Below are 19,119 nucleotides of genomic sequence, written 5' to 3'. Positions count from 1 at the left end.
AATTGTTGAATTTGTTGACAAGAAAACAGCCTACTACATCTGTGGTGATTACATAGTTTTCCTGAATATGGAGAAGAAAATTACTCATGACCAAGTATGACACAATACCAACAACATTCAGATAAACCTATCACAATAAATCTGTCTATTGTGCCATGGCTGTCTCCCCGACCACAGAAAGGTCCTATGACCAGGAACTGGTCCATTTGACCCCAGAGGAGGAGGTAGAGGGTCACCCTATAGGCCAAGTATACCAAGAAGGACTGCTGCGCATCCTCGAGATCTCCAGCCTGGTACGACCTTGTTTCACTTCACTCATGTTCAATATAACATGCAGCTTTATATAACTCAGAATTTTTTTAATGAAACATAAAAACATTCCTGTTATATACAGGTAGTATTGTTCTTAAGAGACAAAATCTTAAAAGACCAAATCTGTGAGAACAAAGGAATGATAACAACACATTAGGTTTATGTTATAACCACTCATAACACTATTAACCTGAGTATGTTGTAACTGTCATGTACAATGTTCAAATGCAGTGCCACTCGTGTTGGCTGGGAGGGGTGAGGACACTCTCCCTTACCTCAGGCAGCCAGACCATGATCACCACTGTCCTGAAAGATGGCTCTCTGTTCTGTACAAGACTCAGGTAAAGCAATGGGGTCAAGTCTGAATGCAATGCAGTGTTGAACACCAGAGAGCACTATAGTTCATGTAGATGTGAAATTTGACACCAGCTTCACTTATTAACATTGGGAGATGGTTAAATAATTATAAAACATTTCGCAATTTCTACTATTACAAGGAGAACCTTTCTCTTGTTATAATGCATTGGACTACTTTTATTTTTACATTTTCTTCTATGTATTTCTCTGTGTCTCCATGAAGGCTGAAAATGACCGTTGCTGGCAAATCCCAGGAGAGTGTGATGACATCAGAGAAGCCAATTCTCAGTATGACATATTGACATATCGTGTGAACTAAGTTTAATCCAAATCAAAGATTGGTTGTGAGACTTTGTACTCCAGTACTGGTGTGGGAAACATTGGTGATGCCCTTGACATTTAACAAATACTTCAATAACTGAATCACAAAACAGCTGTGTTACTGTTGGCACATTTTTACTTGGTGATTGTGACATCTCGATGAACCTTATCCGTTATAGTGTGAAAAGATCATGCCCAGAATTGTAGCAAGGCAGAAAACAATTTTGAAGAAATGTTGGGTGCTGTGTTACACAACATTATTTGAATATAACACAGAACTGATATCAACGGGGTGGCATTTATTGTGTTGTGGGTTTATAATACTTTCTTGTTCACAATTAGTAACATAACATGGAAACAGCCACAGTTGGGTAATGTTCAGCCACTGTGCCATTACATGCCTTATTGTTGTTTTTTAAATGATTTGTGTGCACTTCAGGTGCAAGGTGATGTGTTTTCTGCATTCCATTCAAGTCCCATCATGTTGAGTAGTAAATTATTTAGTTGGGTGTAATTTGATATCTGATGTAATGTGAAATATATGATAACCATCATACAGTTCAGATGAGTCATTGTTGACAGATATACTGGCAAAACAATGTACTGTTTTTTAGGTGGTCCTGATAAATGTATCCACTAATATGCTTACAGTATACAGATACTAAACAGAATGAATCCAACACCAGTAGGTCACCATGGTAAAACACACATAAACATACAGGGTGAGATTATATTCTTTGACTGACTCCCTTTCAGGTCTGAAATGAGATTGAGCTGGAGAATCTAGCCAAGCGCTACCTGCATGGCATCCTCAAGAGAATTCTGGGATTCCATGAAGGTCAAAGGGCAAGCTATAACTTGAGAGTCACAACCAAAAGGAAATCATTTTCAAAGGTGCAGCAACAGATATTTTTTGAGACTGTGGGTTTTGTTGGCTTTACCTCAGGCCTTCCACTCTGAACATGAGGTGAAAAACTACACCATGAAGGAGCAGACTAGCAGGAGTAGGATGATCATCATAGAATGGAGAGTATGAAGAAGATTGAATGAGCTGACAGCAATATGAGTTAGAATGTGATGTATGTCCCTTTAGTCACAGTGCAATTGCTAGAGATTTTGCACATTCTGCACTCCTTCAAGCCGTGAGAAGGAGAGTGCTGCCCTCACAGGTAGCCTCAGTGCCCAGCATGGAGGCTCAAACCCCTACCTCTACGATGACCTCTCACCTTCACTTACATTCTATGATGTCATATGCAAAGTGAAAACACAGATTTTGGCGGGGTGCACAAGCAGAAGGACATCAACTGATTGAAGGATAAGAACCGACGCATCATAGAGATCATGTCAGAGCTGGACCTGAAGAGGAAGCCCAGCCAGTCTGACAACAAGGGGCCAAGGTGGGCACAGTTTGTGGAGGACTGAAACTGTTTATTTTTATTGTCCCCCTTTTAATGGTTTGTATTTCCACCAAATCACAAGTTATTTCACATCAAATTATGATTGGTGACTCCCCGTCTCCATATTCAATTTTAAAAGTACTGCGATGGAAATGTTTATGTTTGTGCTTTTCTACCAATTTCTGTGTTCTACTCATGTGCTTTTCTAATAACCAATTTCTGTGTTCAATTTGGCAGTACCCCCAGAACCTTGTTTTGAGAAAGGGATATCTCAGGTTCAAGGTCACAGCTTAGAGAGAAGATGCCACGTGAGGTATTGGTCTGTCACATGCATGAACGTTAATGTTGAATTAACTATGAATGATGAATGAGCTAGATCATGCAAATATAACTTGTCTGTATATAAGAGAACAAACGGGACTGCCCCGGGTAGAGCCCCTGATCAATAGGTGTACTTGGTTTCATTGAGGTAGTTGGAACCTCACCCCAAAACAGAGAAAGGAAGAAGAGAAGAAGAAAAAGAAGAAACAAAAATGGCTGGCTGCCAAGGTACTATGTCACTTGCTTCCTACCTTCTCCCAAATTAATCTTTCCCATCTCCCACTTATTTAATGTTCATTCTAACAGCTAATTAACCATTACTAACACAATCAAGGTCTTACTCACTCACTGATCAATTGTGAAAACTGTGAGCTGTTTTCTCAATACAAATCCAGTGTGAATTGATGTTGATATTATTTTCTTGCGCACCCATTGAAACTTACATTCTGGTTACTATATTTCTTCCTTAGTGACAATATCAGAGAGAGGGCTCTGGATGAAATGGTGGGTGGAGTGGTCAACATGAAAAATTAATGAATTTGAAATATGGATATGAATATGAATTGAATACCCAATATTAATTAACATTCAATAAATGTACAGTTAACATGATAAACATGTATTAGACTGGATTGTCCTGGAGGAAAAAGTCATTTGAAGTAAACATATTGTAGAGATGTATTTGAATGTTTTCTGTTCCAGACTCTGGAAACTGAAATAAAGAAGCTACAGACTTCCATATCATAGACGCTATTTGGGGGTTTTATGGAAGAAGGTACTCTGGTTAGATGAGACGAAAATTGAGCTTTTTGGCCAACAAGGAAAACGTTATGTCTGGTCAAACCCGAACACCTTTTATCACGCCGAGAACACCATCCCCACAGTGAAGCATGGTGGTGGCAGCATCATGCTGTGTGGATGTTTTTCATCGGCAGGGACTAGGAAACGGGTAAGAATTTAAGGAATGATGGATAGAGCTAAATACAGGGAAATTCTTGAGGGAAACCTGTTTCAGTCTTCAAGAGATTTGAGACTGGGACAGAGGTTCACCTTCCAGCAGAACAATGGCCCTAAGCATACTGCTAAAGCAACACTTGAGTGGTTTAAGGGGAAACATTTAAATGTCTTGGAATGGCCTAGTCAAGGACCAAACCTCAATCCAATTGAGAATCTGTGGTATGACTTAAAGATTGCTGTACACCAGCGGAACCCATCCAACTTGAAGGAGCTGGAGCAGTTTTGCCTTGAAGAATTGGAAAAAGTCCCAGTGGCTAGATGTGCCAAGCTTATAGATAGAGACACCCCAAGAGATTTGCAGCTGTAATTGCTGCAAAAGGTGGCTCTACAAAGTATTGACTTTGTGGGGGTGAATAGTTATGCAAGCTCAAGTTTTCTGTTTTTTTTTGTCTTATTTCTTGTTTGTTTCACACACATTTTTTTTAGCATCTTCAAAGTGGTAGGCATGTTGTGTAAATCAAATAATACAATCTATTTTAATTGCAGGTTGTAAGGCATCAAAATAGGAAAAATTCCAAGGGGGGTGAATTCTTTCGCAAGCCACTGTATACCTACGTGGGTGATTGAAAGATGTACTGAGGTCCACACTCCAGTCCAGTTGGTAGTGGTAATGCACCTTAAAGTTGGTTGCCAACTGGCATATAAAGTCCAAAGAATAGTAAAAAGCCAACAGGAAGAGAGATTACTAGAACAAAAACTTTTACCCTTTTATTTTTGGATTAATTGAGTAGATGACATTGTGCATTTATTTTAAAATAACATCCCAGTGTTTATATCCCAGGACAAATTAGCTAGCAACAGCAAGCAAGCTAGCAAAATTGCCATGAATGTTTAATGCTTTTCAACCTGTCCCCAAATGAATATAGTTGGTTCAGAGTTTGTTTTGATCTTTCAACCTGCATGTCCTGATCGCGTCTGGTGTGGGTGGACAAAATCAACATGCGTGCAATGGCGCATGCGGACGTACGTGTGCGAGCCATCTGGTCAGCATGTAAGAGCTTTCCACACTTGGATTGTTCAACATTTGCCCATTATTCTTTCTAAAATTCTTCAAGCTCTGTCAGATTGGCTGTTGATCTCTTGCTAGCTAGCTTTACCTACTGTATTGCTAGCTAAGTGAATTCAATTATCACCAGCTAGCTAACTTCATATTAGCTAGTTATTTTTATGTATTTATTGTTGTAACTCTAAATGTGTTTGAAGCGAGCTAGCTAACAGCCATGGAAGAGGGTGAAAGGAATAGCTAGCAGTTCCAGCAGAGAAGGGACAGTAGGTTACTCTGAATTGGGCTGGGACCTTTGTGGGTGGACATTATGAAAAGATTCTCCAGTTCCAGTCCCTAGTGAGATACTGAGGACAGTAAGATATAGCAACATAATATTCAGTGCTGTATAATTTGAGTATAATGCAGCCTATTTCTTTGTGATGCTTTCTGTTGTGAAACCCTGTCTGCAGATGAAGAGTTCCCAATGAATGTCCTAAGAGAATAAGGGTACATCCTTGTATACCATGGGTTATATGTGTACCTAGGTTAGCAAATTCTATAAACAAAAATACAGTTAAAAAATATTGGGTATACAGGCTTCTATTCCAATCCAGCACTAACACACCTGACTCAATTGATCAAACCTAATAAGTTGATAATTAAGTGTGCTATTACTTGGCTGGAATAGAAGTCTGCCCTCCTAGTAGATGAAGGATCAGTGGAGCAAGGTGGAGCAAGGTTGGCCACATCTGGTATGGAATTTTGACTTTTGTTCACCTTAAATTATGCTTTAGTAATAACAGCCTACTTGTCTAACCTTTAAATATGAGTTAGCTTACTTGTACAATTTTAAATTATATGAAATAGTGTTGAATTTTTGAATTAAAATGTTTAAACTTGTTTTCATTGTTAACTATTATTCTAGATTAACTAGTGTTGATTAATCACATAACCCAATCCTGCAATAAAGAGAGCAGTTTTTCTGTGTTGTATTCTTTAATGAACAATACATATTTGTTCAGTTGTAAGCTTGCCAACTAGTTTTATTTGATTGTCACTCTTTTGTTCTAGATAACAGCCACATGAACCCATTTTGCAGCTGATAATGGCATGCAACGCCATTGCAGCCATAGGCCTACAGCAGTGGTCCCCAACTCCAGTTCTTGAGTACCCCCCAAAGCACAATGTTTTGTTGTAGCCCTGGACAAACATACTTGATTCAACTCATTGAGGGCCTGATGATTAGTTGACAACTTGAATCATGTGTGCTTGTCCGGGGCTACAATAAAAATGTGTTCTGTTGGGGGTACTTGAGGACTGGAGTTGGGAACCACTGGCATACAGTACGATGGCATTTGCCTTATGGATATTTGCAATGCACCCCTTAACATTGTACATCTGAAGCAGATAATAGCTTAACTGACACATTGTTTACATATTGTTGAGCTATATGTTTTCTATTTAAAAACGATACCAGCAGACAATGTATATGAGGCTAATCATTCTAGTAGATTTTGTACATGCATTGTGCTGACATGAAATTGCTTTGAGAGACTAGTCAAGGACCATATCACCTCCACCCTACCTGACACCCTAGACCCACTCCAATTTGCTTACCGCTCAAATAGGTCCACAGACGATGCAATCTCAACCACACTGCACACTGCCCTAACCCATCTGGACAAGAGGAATACCTATGTGAGAAGGCTGTTCATCGACTACAGCTCGGCATTCAACACCATAGTACCCTCCAAGCTCGTCATCAAGCTCGAGACCCTGGGTCTCGACCCCGCCCTGTGCAACTGGGTACTGGACTTCCTGATGGGCCGCCCCTAGGTGGTGAGGGTAGGTAACAACATCTCCTCCCCGCTGATCCTCAACACTGGGGCCCCACAAGGGTGCGTTCTGAGCCCTCTCCTGTACTCCCTGTTCACCCACGACTGCGTGGCCACGCATGCCTCCAACTCAATCATCAAGTTTGCGGACGACACAACAGTGGTAGGCTTGATTACCAACAACGACGAGACGGCCTACAGGGAGGAGGTGAGGGCCCTCAGAGTGTGGTGTCAGGAAAATAACCTCACACTCAACGTCAACAAAACTAAGGAGATGATTGTGGACTTCAGGAAACAGCAGAGGGAACACCCCCTTATCCACATCGATGGAACAGTAGTGGAGAGAGTAGCAAGTTTTAAGTTCTTTGGCATACACATCACAGACAAACTGAATTGGTCCACTCACACAGACAGCATCGTGAAGAAGGCGCAGCAGCGCCTCTTCAACCTCAGGAGGCTAAAGAAATTCGGCTTGTCACCAAAAGCACTCACAAACTTCTACAGATGCACAATCGAGAGCATCCTGGCGGGCTGTATCACCGCCTGGTACGGCAACTGCTCCGCCCTCAACCGTAAGGCTCTCCAGAGGGTAGTGAGGTCTGCACAACGCATCATCGGGGGCAAACTACCTGCCCTCCAGGACACCTACACCACCCGATGTTACAGGAAGGCCATAAAGATCATCAAGGACATCAACCACCCGAGCCACTGCCTGTTCACCCCGCTATCATCCAGAAGGCGAGGTCAGTACAGGTGCATCAAAGCTGGGACCGAGAGACTGAAAAGCAGCTTCTATCTCAAGGCCATCAGACTGCTAAACAGCCACCACTAACATTGAGTGGCTGCTGCCAACACACTGACACTGACTCAACTCCAGCCACTTTAATAATGGGAATTGATGTAAATATATCACTAGCCACTTTAAACAATGCTACCTTATATAATGTTACTTACCCTACATTATTCATCTCATATGCATACGTATATACTGTACTCTATATCATCGACTGCATCCTTATGTAATACATGTATCACTAGCCACTTTAACTATGCCACTTTGTTTACATACTCATCTCATATGTATATACTGTACTCGATACCATCTACTGTATCTTGCCTATGCTGCTCTGTACCATCACTCATTCATATATCCTTATGTACATATTCTTTATCCCCTTACACTGTGTATAAGACAGTAGTTTAGGAATTGTTAGTTAGATTACTTGTTGGTTATTACTGCATTGTCGGAACTAGAAGCACAAGCATTTCGCTACACTCGCATTAACATCTGCTAACCAGGTGTATGTGACAAATAAATTTGATTTGATTTGATTTAAAGCAAATCCAACCCTTGTAATCTAGGTGGTAAATGTATGGAAACTGGAGATGGGATCCTTCGTTGAAAACATACACACAACTGCTTCTACCAAGTTCAATGCCAGATACTTTTCTTCCAGAATGTCTGAGTAGCACTTGGAAGTGCCACAGTAACCAGGTTTCCATCCAACCCTTAATGCGAGTAAAGTTCATGTCGGAAACAATTGGCAGAGTTGCATTGAAAAAGCCATATCTCAGACTGGCCAATAAAAAGAAAAGATTAAGATGGGCAAAAGAACACAGACACTGGACAGAGGAACTCTGCCTAGAAGCCAGCATCTCGGAGTCACCTCTTCACTGTTGACATTGAGACAGGTGTTCTGCGGATGCTATTTAATGAAGCTGCCAGTTTGAGAACTTGTGAGGTGTCTGTTTCTCAAACTAGACACTATAAAGTACTTGTCCTCTTGCTCAGTTGTGCACCGGGGCGTCCCACTCTTCTTTCTATTCTGGTTAGAGCCAGTTTGTGATGTTATGTGAAGGGAGTAGTACACAGCGTTGTCCGAGATCTTCAGTTTCTTGGTAATTTCTCACATGGAATAGCCTTCATTTCTCAGAACAAGAATAGACTGACGATTTTCAGAGGAAAGTCCTTCATTTATGGCCATTTTGAGCCTGTAATCGAACTCACAAATGCGAATTCACCAGATACTCAACGAGTCTAAAAACGGCCTGTTTTATTGATTCTTTAATCTACAGTTTTCAGATACTTTGGTCAAACGTTTTGGGTAGCCGTCCACAAGCTTCCCACGAAAGGTTGGGTGAATTTTGGCCCATTCCTCCTGACAGAGCTGGCGTAACTGAGTCAGGTTTGTAGGCCTCCTTGCTCACACACACTTTTTCAGTTCTGCCACCAAATTTTCTATGGGATTGAGGTCAGGGCTTTGATGGCCACTCCAATACCTTGATTTTGTTGTCCTTAAGCAATTTGCCACAACTTTGGAAGTATGCTTAGGGACGTTGTCCATTTGGAAGACCCATTTGCGACCAAGCTTTAACTTCCTGACTGATGTCTTGAGATGTTGCTTTAATATATCCACCTCATTTTCTTACCTCATGATGCCATCTATTTTGTGAAGTGCACCAGTCCCTCCTGCAGCAAAGCACCCCCACAACATGATGCTGCCACCCTCGTGCTTCACGGTTGGGATGGTGTTCATCGGCTTGCAAGCCTCCTCCTTTCCCTCCAAACATAACAATGGTCATTATGGCCAAACAGTTATATTTTTGTTTAATCAGACCAGAGGACATTTCTCAAAAAAGCACGATCTTTGTCCCCATGTGCAGTTGTAAACTGTAGCCTGACTTTTTTATGGCGGTTTTGGAACAGTGGCTTCTTCCTTGCTGAGCGGCCTTTCAGGTTATGTCGATATAGGGCTTGTTTTACTGTGGATATAGATACTTTTGTATCTGTTTCCTCCAGCATCTTTACAAGGTCCTTTGCTGTTGTTCTGGGATTGATTTGCACTTCATGCACCAAAGTACGTTCATCTCTAGGAGACAGAATGCGTCTCCTTCCTGAGCGGTATGACGGCTGCGTGGTCCCATGGTGTTTATACTTGCGTACTATTGTTTGTACAGATGAACATGGTGTTTGGAAATTGCTCCCAAGGATGAACCAGACTTGTGGAGGTCTACAATTTATTTTCTGAGGACTTGGCTGATTTCTTTTGATTTTACCATGATGTCAAGCAAAGAGGCACTGAGTTTGAAGGTAGGCCTTGAAATACATCCACAGGTACACCTCCAATTGACTCAAATGATGTCAATTAGCCCATCAGAAGCTGCTAAAGCCATGACATAATTTTCTGGAATTTTCCAAGCTGTTTAAAGGCACAGTCAACTTAGTGTATGTAAACTTCTGACCAACTGGAATTGTGATACAGTAAATAATAAGTGAAACAATCTGTCTGTAAACAATTGTTGGACAAATTACTTGTGTCATGCACAAAGTAGATGTACTAACCGACTTGCCAAAACTATAGTTTGTTAACAAGAAATTTGTTGAGTGGTTAAAAAATAGGTTTTATTCCAATCGAATCAAGTCAAATTTATTTATAAAGCCCTTCTTACATCAGCTGATATCTCAAAGTGCTGAACAGGAACCCAGCCTAAAACCCCAAACAGCAAGCAATGCAGGTGTAGAAGCACAGTGGCTTGGAAAAACTCCATAGAAAGGCCAGAACCTAGGAGGAAACGTAGAGAGGAACCAGGCTATGAGGGGTGGCCAGTCCTCTTCTGGCTGTGCCGGGTGGAGATTATAACAGAACATGGCCAAGATGTTCAAATGTTCATAGATGACCAGCAGGATCAAATAATAATAATCACATAGGTTGTCAAGGGTGCAACAGGTCAGCACCTCAGCAGTAAATGTCAGTTGACTTTTCATAGCTGATCATTCAGAGTATCTCTACCGCTCCTGCTGTCTCTAGAGAGTTGAAAACAGCAGGTCTGGGACAGGTAGCACATCCGGTGAACAGGACAGGGTTCAATAGCCTCAGGCAGAACAGTTGAAACTGGAGCAGCAGCACATCCAGGTAGACTGGAGAGAGCAAGGAGTCATCAGGCCAGGTAGTCCTGAGGCATGGTCCTAGGGCTCAGGTCCTCCTCCGTGAGAAAGAAAGAATTAGAGAGAGCATACTTAAATTTACACAGGACACCGGATAAGACAGGAGAAATACTCCAGATATAACAGACTGACCCTAGCCCCCGACATATAAACTACTGCAGCATAAATACTGAAGGCTGAGACAGGAGGGGTCGGGAGACACTGTGGCCCCGTCCGACGATACCCCCGGACAGGGCCGAACAGGCAGGATATAACCCCACCCACTTTGCCAAAGTACAGCCCCCACACCACTACAGGGATACCTTCAACCACCAATTTACCATCCTGAGACGAGTATAGCCCACAAAGATCTTCGCCACGGCACAACCCAAGCAGAACAGTTGAAACTGGAGCAGCAGCATATCCAGGTGGACTGGGGAGAGCAAAGAGTCATCAGGCCAGGTAGTCCTGAGGCATGGTCCTCGGGCTCAGGTCCTCCTCCAAGAGAAAGAAAGAATTAGAGAGAGCATACTTAAATTCACACAGGACACCGGATAAGACAGGAGAAAAAAAATTAACTCACACAGGACGATCACATCAGTGAGTAGGGAAGGCATGGAAGAACACCAGTAAGCCAGTGACTCAGCCCCTGTAATAGGGTTAGAGGCAGAGAATCCCAGTAGAGAGAGGGGAACCGGCCAGGCAGAGACAGCAAAGGCGGTTTGTTGCTCCAGTGCCTTTCTATTCACCTTCACACTCTTGGGCCAGAGATGTTGCTTCAATATATCCTTGGGCCTCAATCATAGGACCTACTGAAGAGATGAGTCTTCAATAAAGACTTAAAGGTTGAGACTGAGTCTGAGTCTCTCACATGGGTAGGCAGACCATTCCATAAAAATTGAGCTCTATAGGAGAAAGCCCTGTCTCCAGCTGTTGCTTCGAAATTATAGGGACAGTTAGGAGGCCTGAGTCTTATGACCGTAGCATACGTGTAGGTATGTACGCAGGACATACATAATGACTCCAACCTAAGTGTATGTAAACTTCCCGACTGTAGTTGTAGGAGTAGTTGGTGGTGCACTTATTATTATTATTATTACAATTTTGCATCATCATTTTTATTTTTTTGTATCACAACATGTAAGGGGACTGAACACAAATTACCGCGGCTTGCACGAACAAAATGTGCTAACACCATGATACCGAAGAAAAACAGAAGGTCCAACCTACTTTTCTTCCAAGGAGAACAGAAGCGCAGCAGTGCTCTGCATTATGCGCTCGCGAATCCGCCATCCTCCCTCTGTTCAGTGTGTTGTTCACAGTTTTTCTTGCTCAGCAAAGATAACCGGCGACAGGAAGCTGGCAACTTGCATTGATTGTATGTATGTAGTGGATCTGAGCGGCGACTGAAAGCTGGCAACTTGCATTGATTTTATGTATGTAGTGGATCTGAGCGCTCCAATACGTGCATTGCTACGTCAAATTTTACTTGACAAACATGGAGGTTTATTTTGGCCTACATTGTCTTTATAAGTAGATTTGAGCTATGATAGATTGACCTGCTGAAACTTTATTTTTGACAATAAGAGGAGCCCCCACATTACTCATTTTCTGCCAGCTGGATTACAGGATTGTATGATAACTTTTGAAGTTCAAGATGCAGGTCCGAACGGTCCTTGAAGTGAAAGTTATGGATGTGCAGAAGAAGCGGAATCCCTCTAAACATTACGTGAGTACTCTATTTGTCTCTGCCAGTGCCAGACACTTGGCTTGTACTTCATGATCATAAACAATGCTTTGAAGTTTTGTCTGAGCTATTACTGTCAATACGTGCATAGGTTTATTCTTTTATTGTACTTTTGTGGTCATTCTTCTGTCAATAAGTAAGAACCTCAGTTATCCAAATTGTAGACTTAATGCACTAGGACAAGTGGGAACAATGCTAGTCTCTATGGAGGAAAATAAATTAGTCCACCAGGTCCAATAGGATTAATTAAGCAGAGTTAATTAATTAAGCAGAGAGAGGATCAATGTAACCAGTCCTCCCTGAGGTCCCTAAGCCCAGTGCAAATCCTTCCCCCTGGGGTGTCACATTAGGAGATGCTGCTAGCCTGGGAAGTCCATTGAGGAAAACATACAACAAATGTCATTGTCTATGAGCTAAGACACTGAAAAATGCTTATCCTGTTTTATAGAGAGGAAAGAAGCAAACAGTTGTCTTTTGTGTCCAAGGTTCCAGTGTGACTTCCTTGCACGGGCAAGAGAGGGACACTGGACACAAGAACTGGGAGAGCCCTTGGAAACTACAGTACTACCGCTGAACTTGGCGATAGGTCAGAAAAGAAATGTTGTTAAAATAACAAAATGATCTATACTATATATGAATCAAATGGGACAATGACAAGTATTGACAACCCTTTTTTTCACTTGCCTTGGACAAAACCCTATGTCCTTTGGCTTTTAGCTACTAAGAATACGCAATAACAGTATCCACATATCCTAGCTTTAATGGCAGGCGTTTTTGCCTAATATCCTGCCATCATGGAGATATTTTGTAGAATTTGACCTTTGACAAAGTCTTGAGAATTTGGTAGTCATGCAGATATTATGCTGACTTGCATGCAGAGTGATGTGGATATGGTCAGATACCATGTTGGATTTTATTGCAAGTTTGCAACCCATTATTATTCTAAAGGAATGTGATTTAAAAAAAAAAAATTTTGTTGTACAAATGTAAGATCTTAATTTGATCACCTTGTTCCAGGAGAACGTTCCTGAAATGCAGGGAATGTAAAACATGTAGTGTATTTCAGGTTTAAAAAGGCATCTGAAGTTTGGAATTTCCATTTTAAATTTTGAACTTGATTTTCCCTTATGAAAAATGTATCTATTATTCACATTTTCTGTTGCTGCAGTATTCTTTTCCTACTGTATCAAACTGGCCCAAATAGAATCCTACATCTGTATTGTACATTCAGCAGTACTATGTTGGGCCCAAAACACTGCCATAATAAATATACTAAATGTATGTCATACGAACAAATGAGGTGTCTGAACTAGAGGTCGACCGATTATGATTTTTCAACACCGATATCGATTATTGGAGGACCAAAAAAAAGCAGATAGCTATTAACCGATTTAAAAAATTAAATGTATTTGTAATAATGACAATTACAACAATACTGAATGAACACTTATTTTAACTTAATATAATACATCAATAAAATAAATTTAGCCTCAAATAAAATGAAACATGTTCAATTTGGTTTAAATAATGCGAAAAAAAGTGTTGGAGAAGAAAAAGTGCAATATGTGCCATGTAAAAAAGCTAACGTTTAAGTTCCTTGCTCAGAACATGAGAACGTATGAAAGCTGGTGGTTCATTTCAACAGGAGTCTTCAATATTCCCAGGTAAGAAGTTTTAGGTTGTAGTTATTATTGGAATTATAGGGCAATTTCTCTCTATACAATTTGTATTTCATATATCTTTGACTATTGGATGTCCTTATAGGCACATTAGTGTTGCCAGTGTAACAGTATAGCTTCCGTCCCTCTCCTCGCCCCTACCTGGGCTCGAACCAGGAACACATCAACAACAGCCACCCTCGAAGCAGCGTTGCCCATCGCTCCACAAAAGCCACGGCCCTTGCAGAGCAAGGGGAACAACCACTCCAAGTCTCAGAGCGAGTGACGTTTGAAACGCTATTAGCGCGCACCCCGCTGACTAGCTCGCCATTTCACATCGGTTACATCAGCCTAATCTTGGGAGTTGATAGGCTTGAAGTCATAAACAGCTCAATGCTTGAAGCACAGCGACGAGCTGCTGGCAAAACACACGAAAGTGCTGTTTGAATGAATGCTTACGAGCCTGCTGTTGCCTACCACCGCTCAGTCAGACTGCTCTATCAAATCATAGACTTAATTTTAACATAACACCCAGAAATATGAGCCTTAGGTCATTAATATGGTCGAATCCGGAAACTATCATCTCAAAAACAAGACGTTTATTCTTTCAGTGAAATACGGAACCGTTCCGTATTTTATCTAACGGGTGGCATCCATAAGTCTAAATATTCCTGTTACATTGCACAACCTTCAGTGTTATGTCATAATTAAGTACAATTCTGGCAAATTAGGCGGCCCAAACTGTTGCATATACACTGACTCTGCGTGCAATGAACGCAAGAGTAGTGACACAATTTCACCTGGTTATTATTGCCTGCTAACCTGGATTTCTTTTAGCTAAATATGCAGGTTTAAAAATATATACTTCTGTGTATTGATTTTAAGAAAGGCATTGATGTTTATGGTTAGGTACAGTCGTGCAACGATTGTGCTTTTTTCACAAATGCGCTTTTGTTATATCATCCCCCGTTTGGCGAAGTTGGCTGTCTTTGTTAGGAAGAAATAGTCTTCACAGAGTTCGCAACGAGCCAGGTTAGCAGGCAATATGAACTAAATATGCAGGTTTAAAAATATATACTTGTGTATTGATTTTAAGAAAGACATTGATGTTTATGGTTAGGTACACATTGGAGCAAGACAGTCCTTTTTCGCGAATACACACCTCATCGATTATATGCAATGCATGACACGCTAAATGAACTAGTAATATCATCAACCATGTCTAGTTAACTAGTGATTATGATTGATTGATTGTTTTTTGTAATATAAGTTTAATGCTAGGTAGCAACTTACCTTGGCTTCTTACTGCATTCGCGTAACAGGCAGTCTCCTTGTGGAGTGCAATGTAATCAGGTGGTTAGAGAGTTGGACTAGTTAACTTTAACACGGAACCCAAACTGGCTGCGCTCTTGCGCCATCGTGCGCTATCGTGCATACATTTATTCCCCCCCCCCCCCCCACACCAAACACGATCACGACACGCAGGTTAAAATATCAAAACAAACTCTCAACCATTAATTTGGGGACAGGTCGAAAATTATTAAACATGTATGGCAATTTAGCTAGTTAGCTTGCACTTGCTAGCTAACGTTAATTTGTCCTATTTAGCTAGCTTGCTGTTGCTAGCTAATTTGTCCTGGGATATAAACATTGAGTTGTTATTTTACCTGAAATGCACAAGGACCTCTACTCCGACAATTAATCCACACATAAAATGGCCAACCGAATCGTTTCTAGTCATCTCTCCTCCTTCCAGGCTTTTTCATCGTTTAACTTATATGGTGATCACATCTAATTGTATTACCACAACTACTGGCAAAACAGTTCGTCTTTCAGTCACCCTCGTGGGTATAACCAATGAGGAGATGGCACGTGGGTACCTGCTTCTATAAACCAATGAGGAGATGGGAGAGGCAGGACCTTTAGCGCGATATGCATCAGAAATAGGAATGAGTTCTATTGAAGCCCTTGGTGTCGCAGACGCTCGTTGGCGCGCGCGAGCAGTGTGGGTGCAATAATTGAATAACATGGATTTCTAAATTTAATTTGAAACGCTCACGCGACGTGTCTGGTCTGGTCAGCATGTAAGGTTGCAAGATTGAATCCCCGAGCTGAAAAGGTAAAAATATGTCATTCTGCCCCCGAACAAGGCAGTTAACCCACCGTTCCTAGGCCGTCATTGAAAATAAGAATGTGTTCTTAACTGACTTGCCTAGTTAAATAAAGGATAAATAAAGATGTAAAAAAAATGTCCAAATCGGTGTCCAGAAATAACGATTTCCGATTGTTATGAAAACTTGAAAATCGGCCCTAATTAATCGGCCATTCTGATTAATCCGTCGACCTCTAGTCTGAACTGACATTACCATGAACCTCACAGCTCAAAATGTGCTCTCTGTGCATTATCGTAGACATGCTGTATTTACCACACTTTAAGACACTGTTTTCTAAACTCATTATCCAAGGCATTTGGTCATGCCGTCAGCACTCAATTTACTGCACAGGAACTTGCTCCACCCTGCAACACATTATTTCTGTAGTGAACTATGATGTAAAATCAAGACTTGATTTCGTGTAGGACATTTACATTTTTACAGATTGTAGCCATGTGTAACAACACTCAAAACTCACATGTAAATGCAGAACAATAGCATATGTTTCTGCAGTAGAAGAAAGGGTGTGCCCAAGTGTTTGTGGCACATAGTGAGTGCCAAGGAGAGCTCCCACTCTAGCCATATAGTTATAGCCAACAGCCCCCTGTGGAATCTATGCCATGGCTGTAGACTAGAGTCTGACAAAACAAGATTGTAAAATACTCGGAAATGTAACTAGCTGGAGTTACTATCAAAGTAAGAGCCAATGAAGTGTAAATATTGGATTATTTCCTTGAGTTATTTGAATTTCAAACCCAAAATAAAGTGGCAAATGATTAAAACCTGTTGACCCCCTCTATGACCCCACAGGATTAAAATGAGGTGTGTGCTGACAGACAGGCCTAATGAGTAAACATGACCTCTACTGACCTCTTGAAGTTTAGTCTGAAGGGAATGCTCTATGTACGTTTGGGGACAGTCAAAACTAAGTGATATTATGTGTCTTTGATGAATGGGACTTTGTTGTTAATAAGTCTTCCTTGTGTGTTTTCTTCCGTAGGTGTACCTCATCAATGTCACATACTCTGACTCCACCTCTCATGTCATCTACAGGAGATACAGCACTTTTTTTGATCTCCAGGTAAGTTTCACCATAGAACAATGATGTAGAACCATTCCCCAGTATCTGTTTGATCATGCACTCAATCATCTTAAACTTATAGTAAGGTGAACTTGCATTAAAAACAGTGAATCTGTATGTTATAGCATCTCACAGAGCTATTTTTCTTACCATGCATACATTTCCTCACTCACCCTTTCTCAACCCTGTCCATGGAGGTTCAATGGATTTCCTATCAAACTGACCCGCTGCCCTCTAAATGGATGATAATACTTATGATATATTGCAATATGTTGCAAAAAACATTGCTATGAGGTTCTCTATGAGATGAGACCAACATAAATGTTTTTGTGATGGCCATCTGCTGCTCAATGGGGAGTCAAACCTCAATGCTCTCAGTGTATTTCCCACAACATTATGTTTCAATCAGGGGAAGCCCCAACTGAATGGTCCCATTGAAGACCACTGGTTCCTGACTGAAGTAGGGAAAATCCCATTGCACACGTGTCATATGTCCTGCAGACTAGTCGTGAGAGAGGAAAGAATTACCTCAGGCTGAGAGATTGGCTGTGGGATGAAGTAGCCTCTTAATCGGTTGGAGGGACATCAATGCCCTCGAGGGAAACTTCATGGGCTTCTGATCCCAAACATTCCAATTGAAACCCATAAAGACACATAAGGAGAGCCCACCACAGCTCTGAACAGGGTGGGCTCTCCAGTCTCTTTAATGGTAGGAAGAAAATGTGCTGTATGTGCATGAATCGGCATCAAGTCTCTGTGAAACCCTGTCTGATACTCTCATTACACTTTAATTACATTGCATTTCACAGTTGGAAGAGGCTCTTATCCTTTTTATATTTTACTGGGCAAGTCAGTTAAGAACAAATTATTATTTTCAATGACAGCCTATGTGGGTTCGCTGCCTTCAGGGGCAGAACAACAGATGTTTTACCTTGTCAGGTCAGGGATTTGATCTCGCAACCTTTCAGTTACTAGTCCAATGCGCTAACCACTAGCCTACCTGCCACCACTAGGCTACCTGCTGCTGCCTCAAAAGTGAGGTGGGTACGTCAGACAACCACATTATGGCCAGTAAAACCTTGTTATGTCCAGCCAGACTGTATTACAGGTCTCATGACTGTGATGGAGGCTGCAGAGGAAACCCTTTGTTCCAGGGGCACTTGGTAATAGCCAGGAAAATTCTGCTGTCCTGCTCTGTTTGATGGAAACATAGCTTCTCCCCTGTCTCTGTGTCTGTAAATATTAGTCTTGTCCAGAGATCACTGCTGCTGGCTCTGGCTCACTGTCTGTGCTAATCAGTGAGGAGAAACGGTTAACAGCTGTCCACACAAGGAATGGGTGGAGATACTGCCTTTTACAAGTCCCTTATAGGTCTTTGAACATAGTCATACTGTATGGTCCATTAATCAGTTACGGTGATGTTTAGTCCTCATATTGAATGCACTGGCTGAAATTACATGATACAGATGTATAGTTTATCATTGTGGGACCAGGTACAGCAAGAAGGGCAGAGTCATTGGATGATCCACGAAATGGATTCTCCACTTGTCACTCACAACCATGATTATAACATTACAGCTAACAGGGTTAGTTATCGTCACCAACATCTCCAAATCCTCATCTGAACAATGTTTTGTGTTTTTCCGGAACCAGTTAAGTTTAAAGCTTGATTCTTTTGTAGCCCAATTTGAGAATGATACGTTCACACAGGCTTGGTGTTTCGTATTTTATTAGGATCCCCATTAGCTGACGCAATAGCAGCTGCTACTCTTGCTGGTGTGCTTTATAGATCTGTAGATGAAAACACTGAACACTGATGGAGTGATTGAGTCTCCTGGAAGTCATTCTTCCAGGCCAGTGACATTTGCAACCTCCATGGGGCATTAGTATCCAGCTGAGGAGACGGCATGCCCAATCCCAACATGCACTGGGTGGAATGAAGGGGAAGTCATGATCAGGAATGAGAGAAGGCCACTGGGGAGTGAAATGACCACCAAAGATGATGAAAGA

At 41.5% G+C, this 19,119-nt stretch overlaps 1 protein-coding gene across 1 annotated transcript in view; it reads left to right on the top strand.

Moving 5' to 3' along the window:
- The first annotated feature begins 11,723 nt into the window (after window positions 1-11,723).
- LOC135512320 (SH3 and PX domain-containing protein 2A-like) overlaps window positions 11,724-19,119 on the top strand; it is a 110,414-nt gene continuing 103,018 nt past the window's right edge. The window contains exons 1-2 of the mRNA XM_064934237.1: window positions 11,724-12,199; window positions 17,029-17,109. Coding sequence (XP_064790309.1) covers window positions 12,128-12,199; window positions 17,029-17,109 — 153 coding nt within the window. The 5' untranslated portion in view covers window positions 11,724-12,127. The remainder of the gene's footprint in view (window positions 12,200-17,028; window positions 17,110-19,119) is intronic.

This window comes from Oncorhynchus masou, chromosome 24, assembly GCF_036934945.1.
Source record: "Oncorhynchus masou masou isolate Uvic2021 chromosome 24, UVic_Omas_1.1, whole genome shotgun sequence".
In the NCBI taxonomy this organism is placed as follows: domain Eukaryota; kingdom Metazoa; phylum Chordata; class Actinopteri; order Salmoniformes; family Salmonidae; genus Oncorhynchus; species Oncorhynchus masou.
The sequence above is the reverse complement of the archived record's forward strand: the minus strand, read 5'-3'. Positions and strand labels throughout refer to the sequence as shown.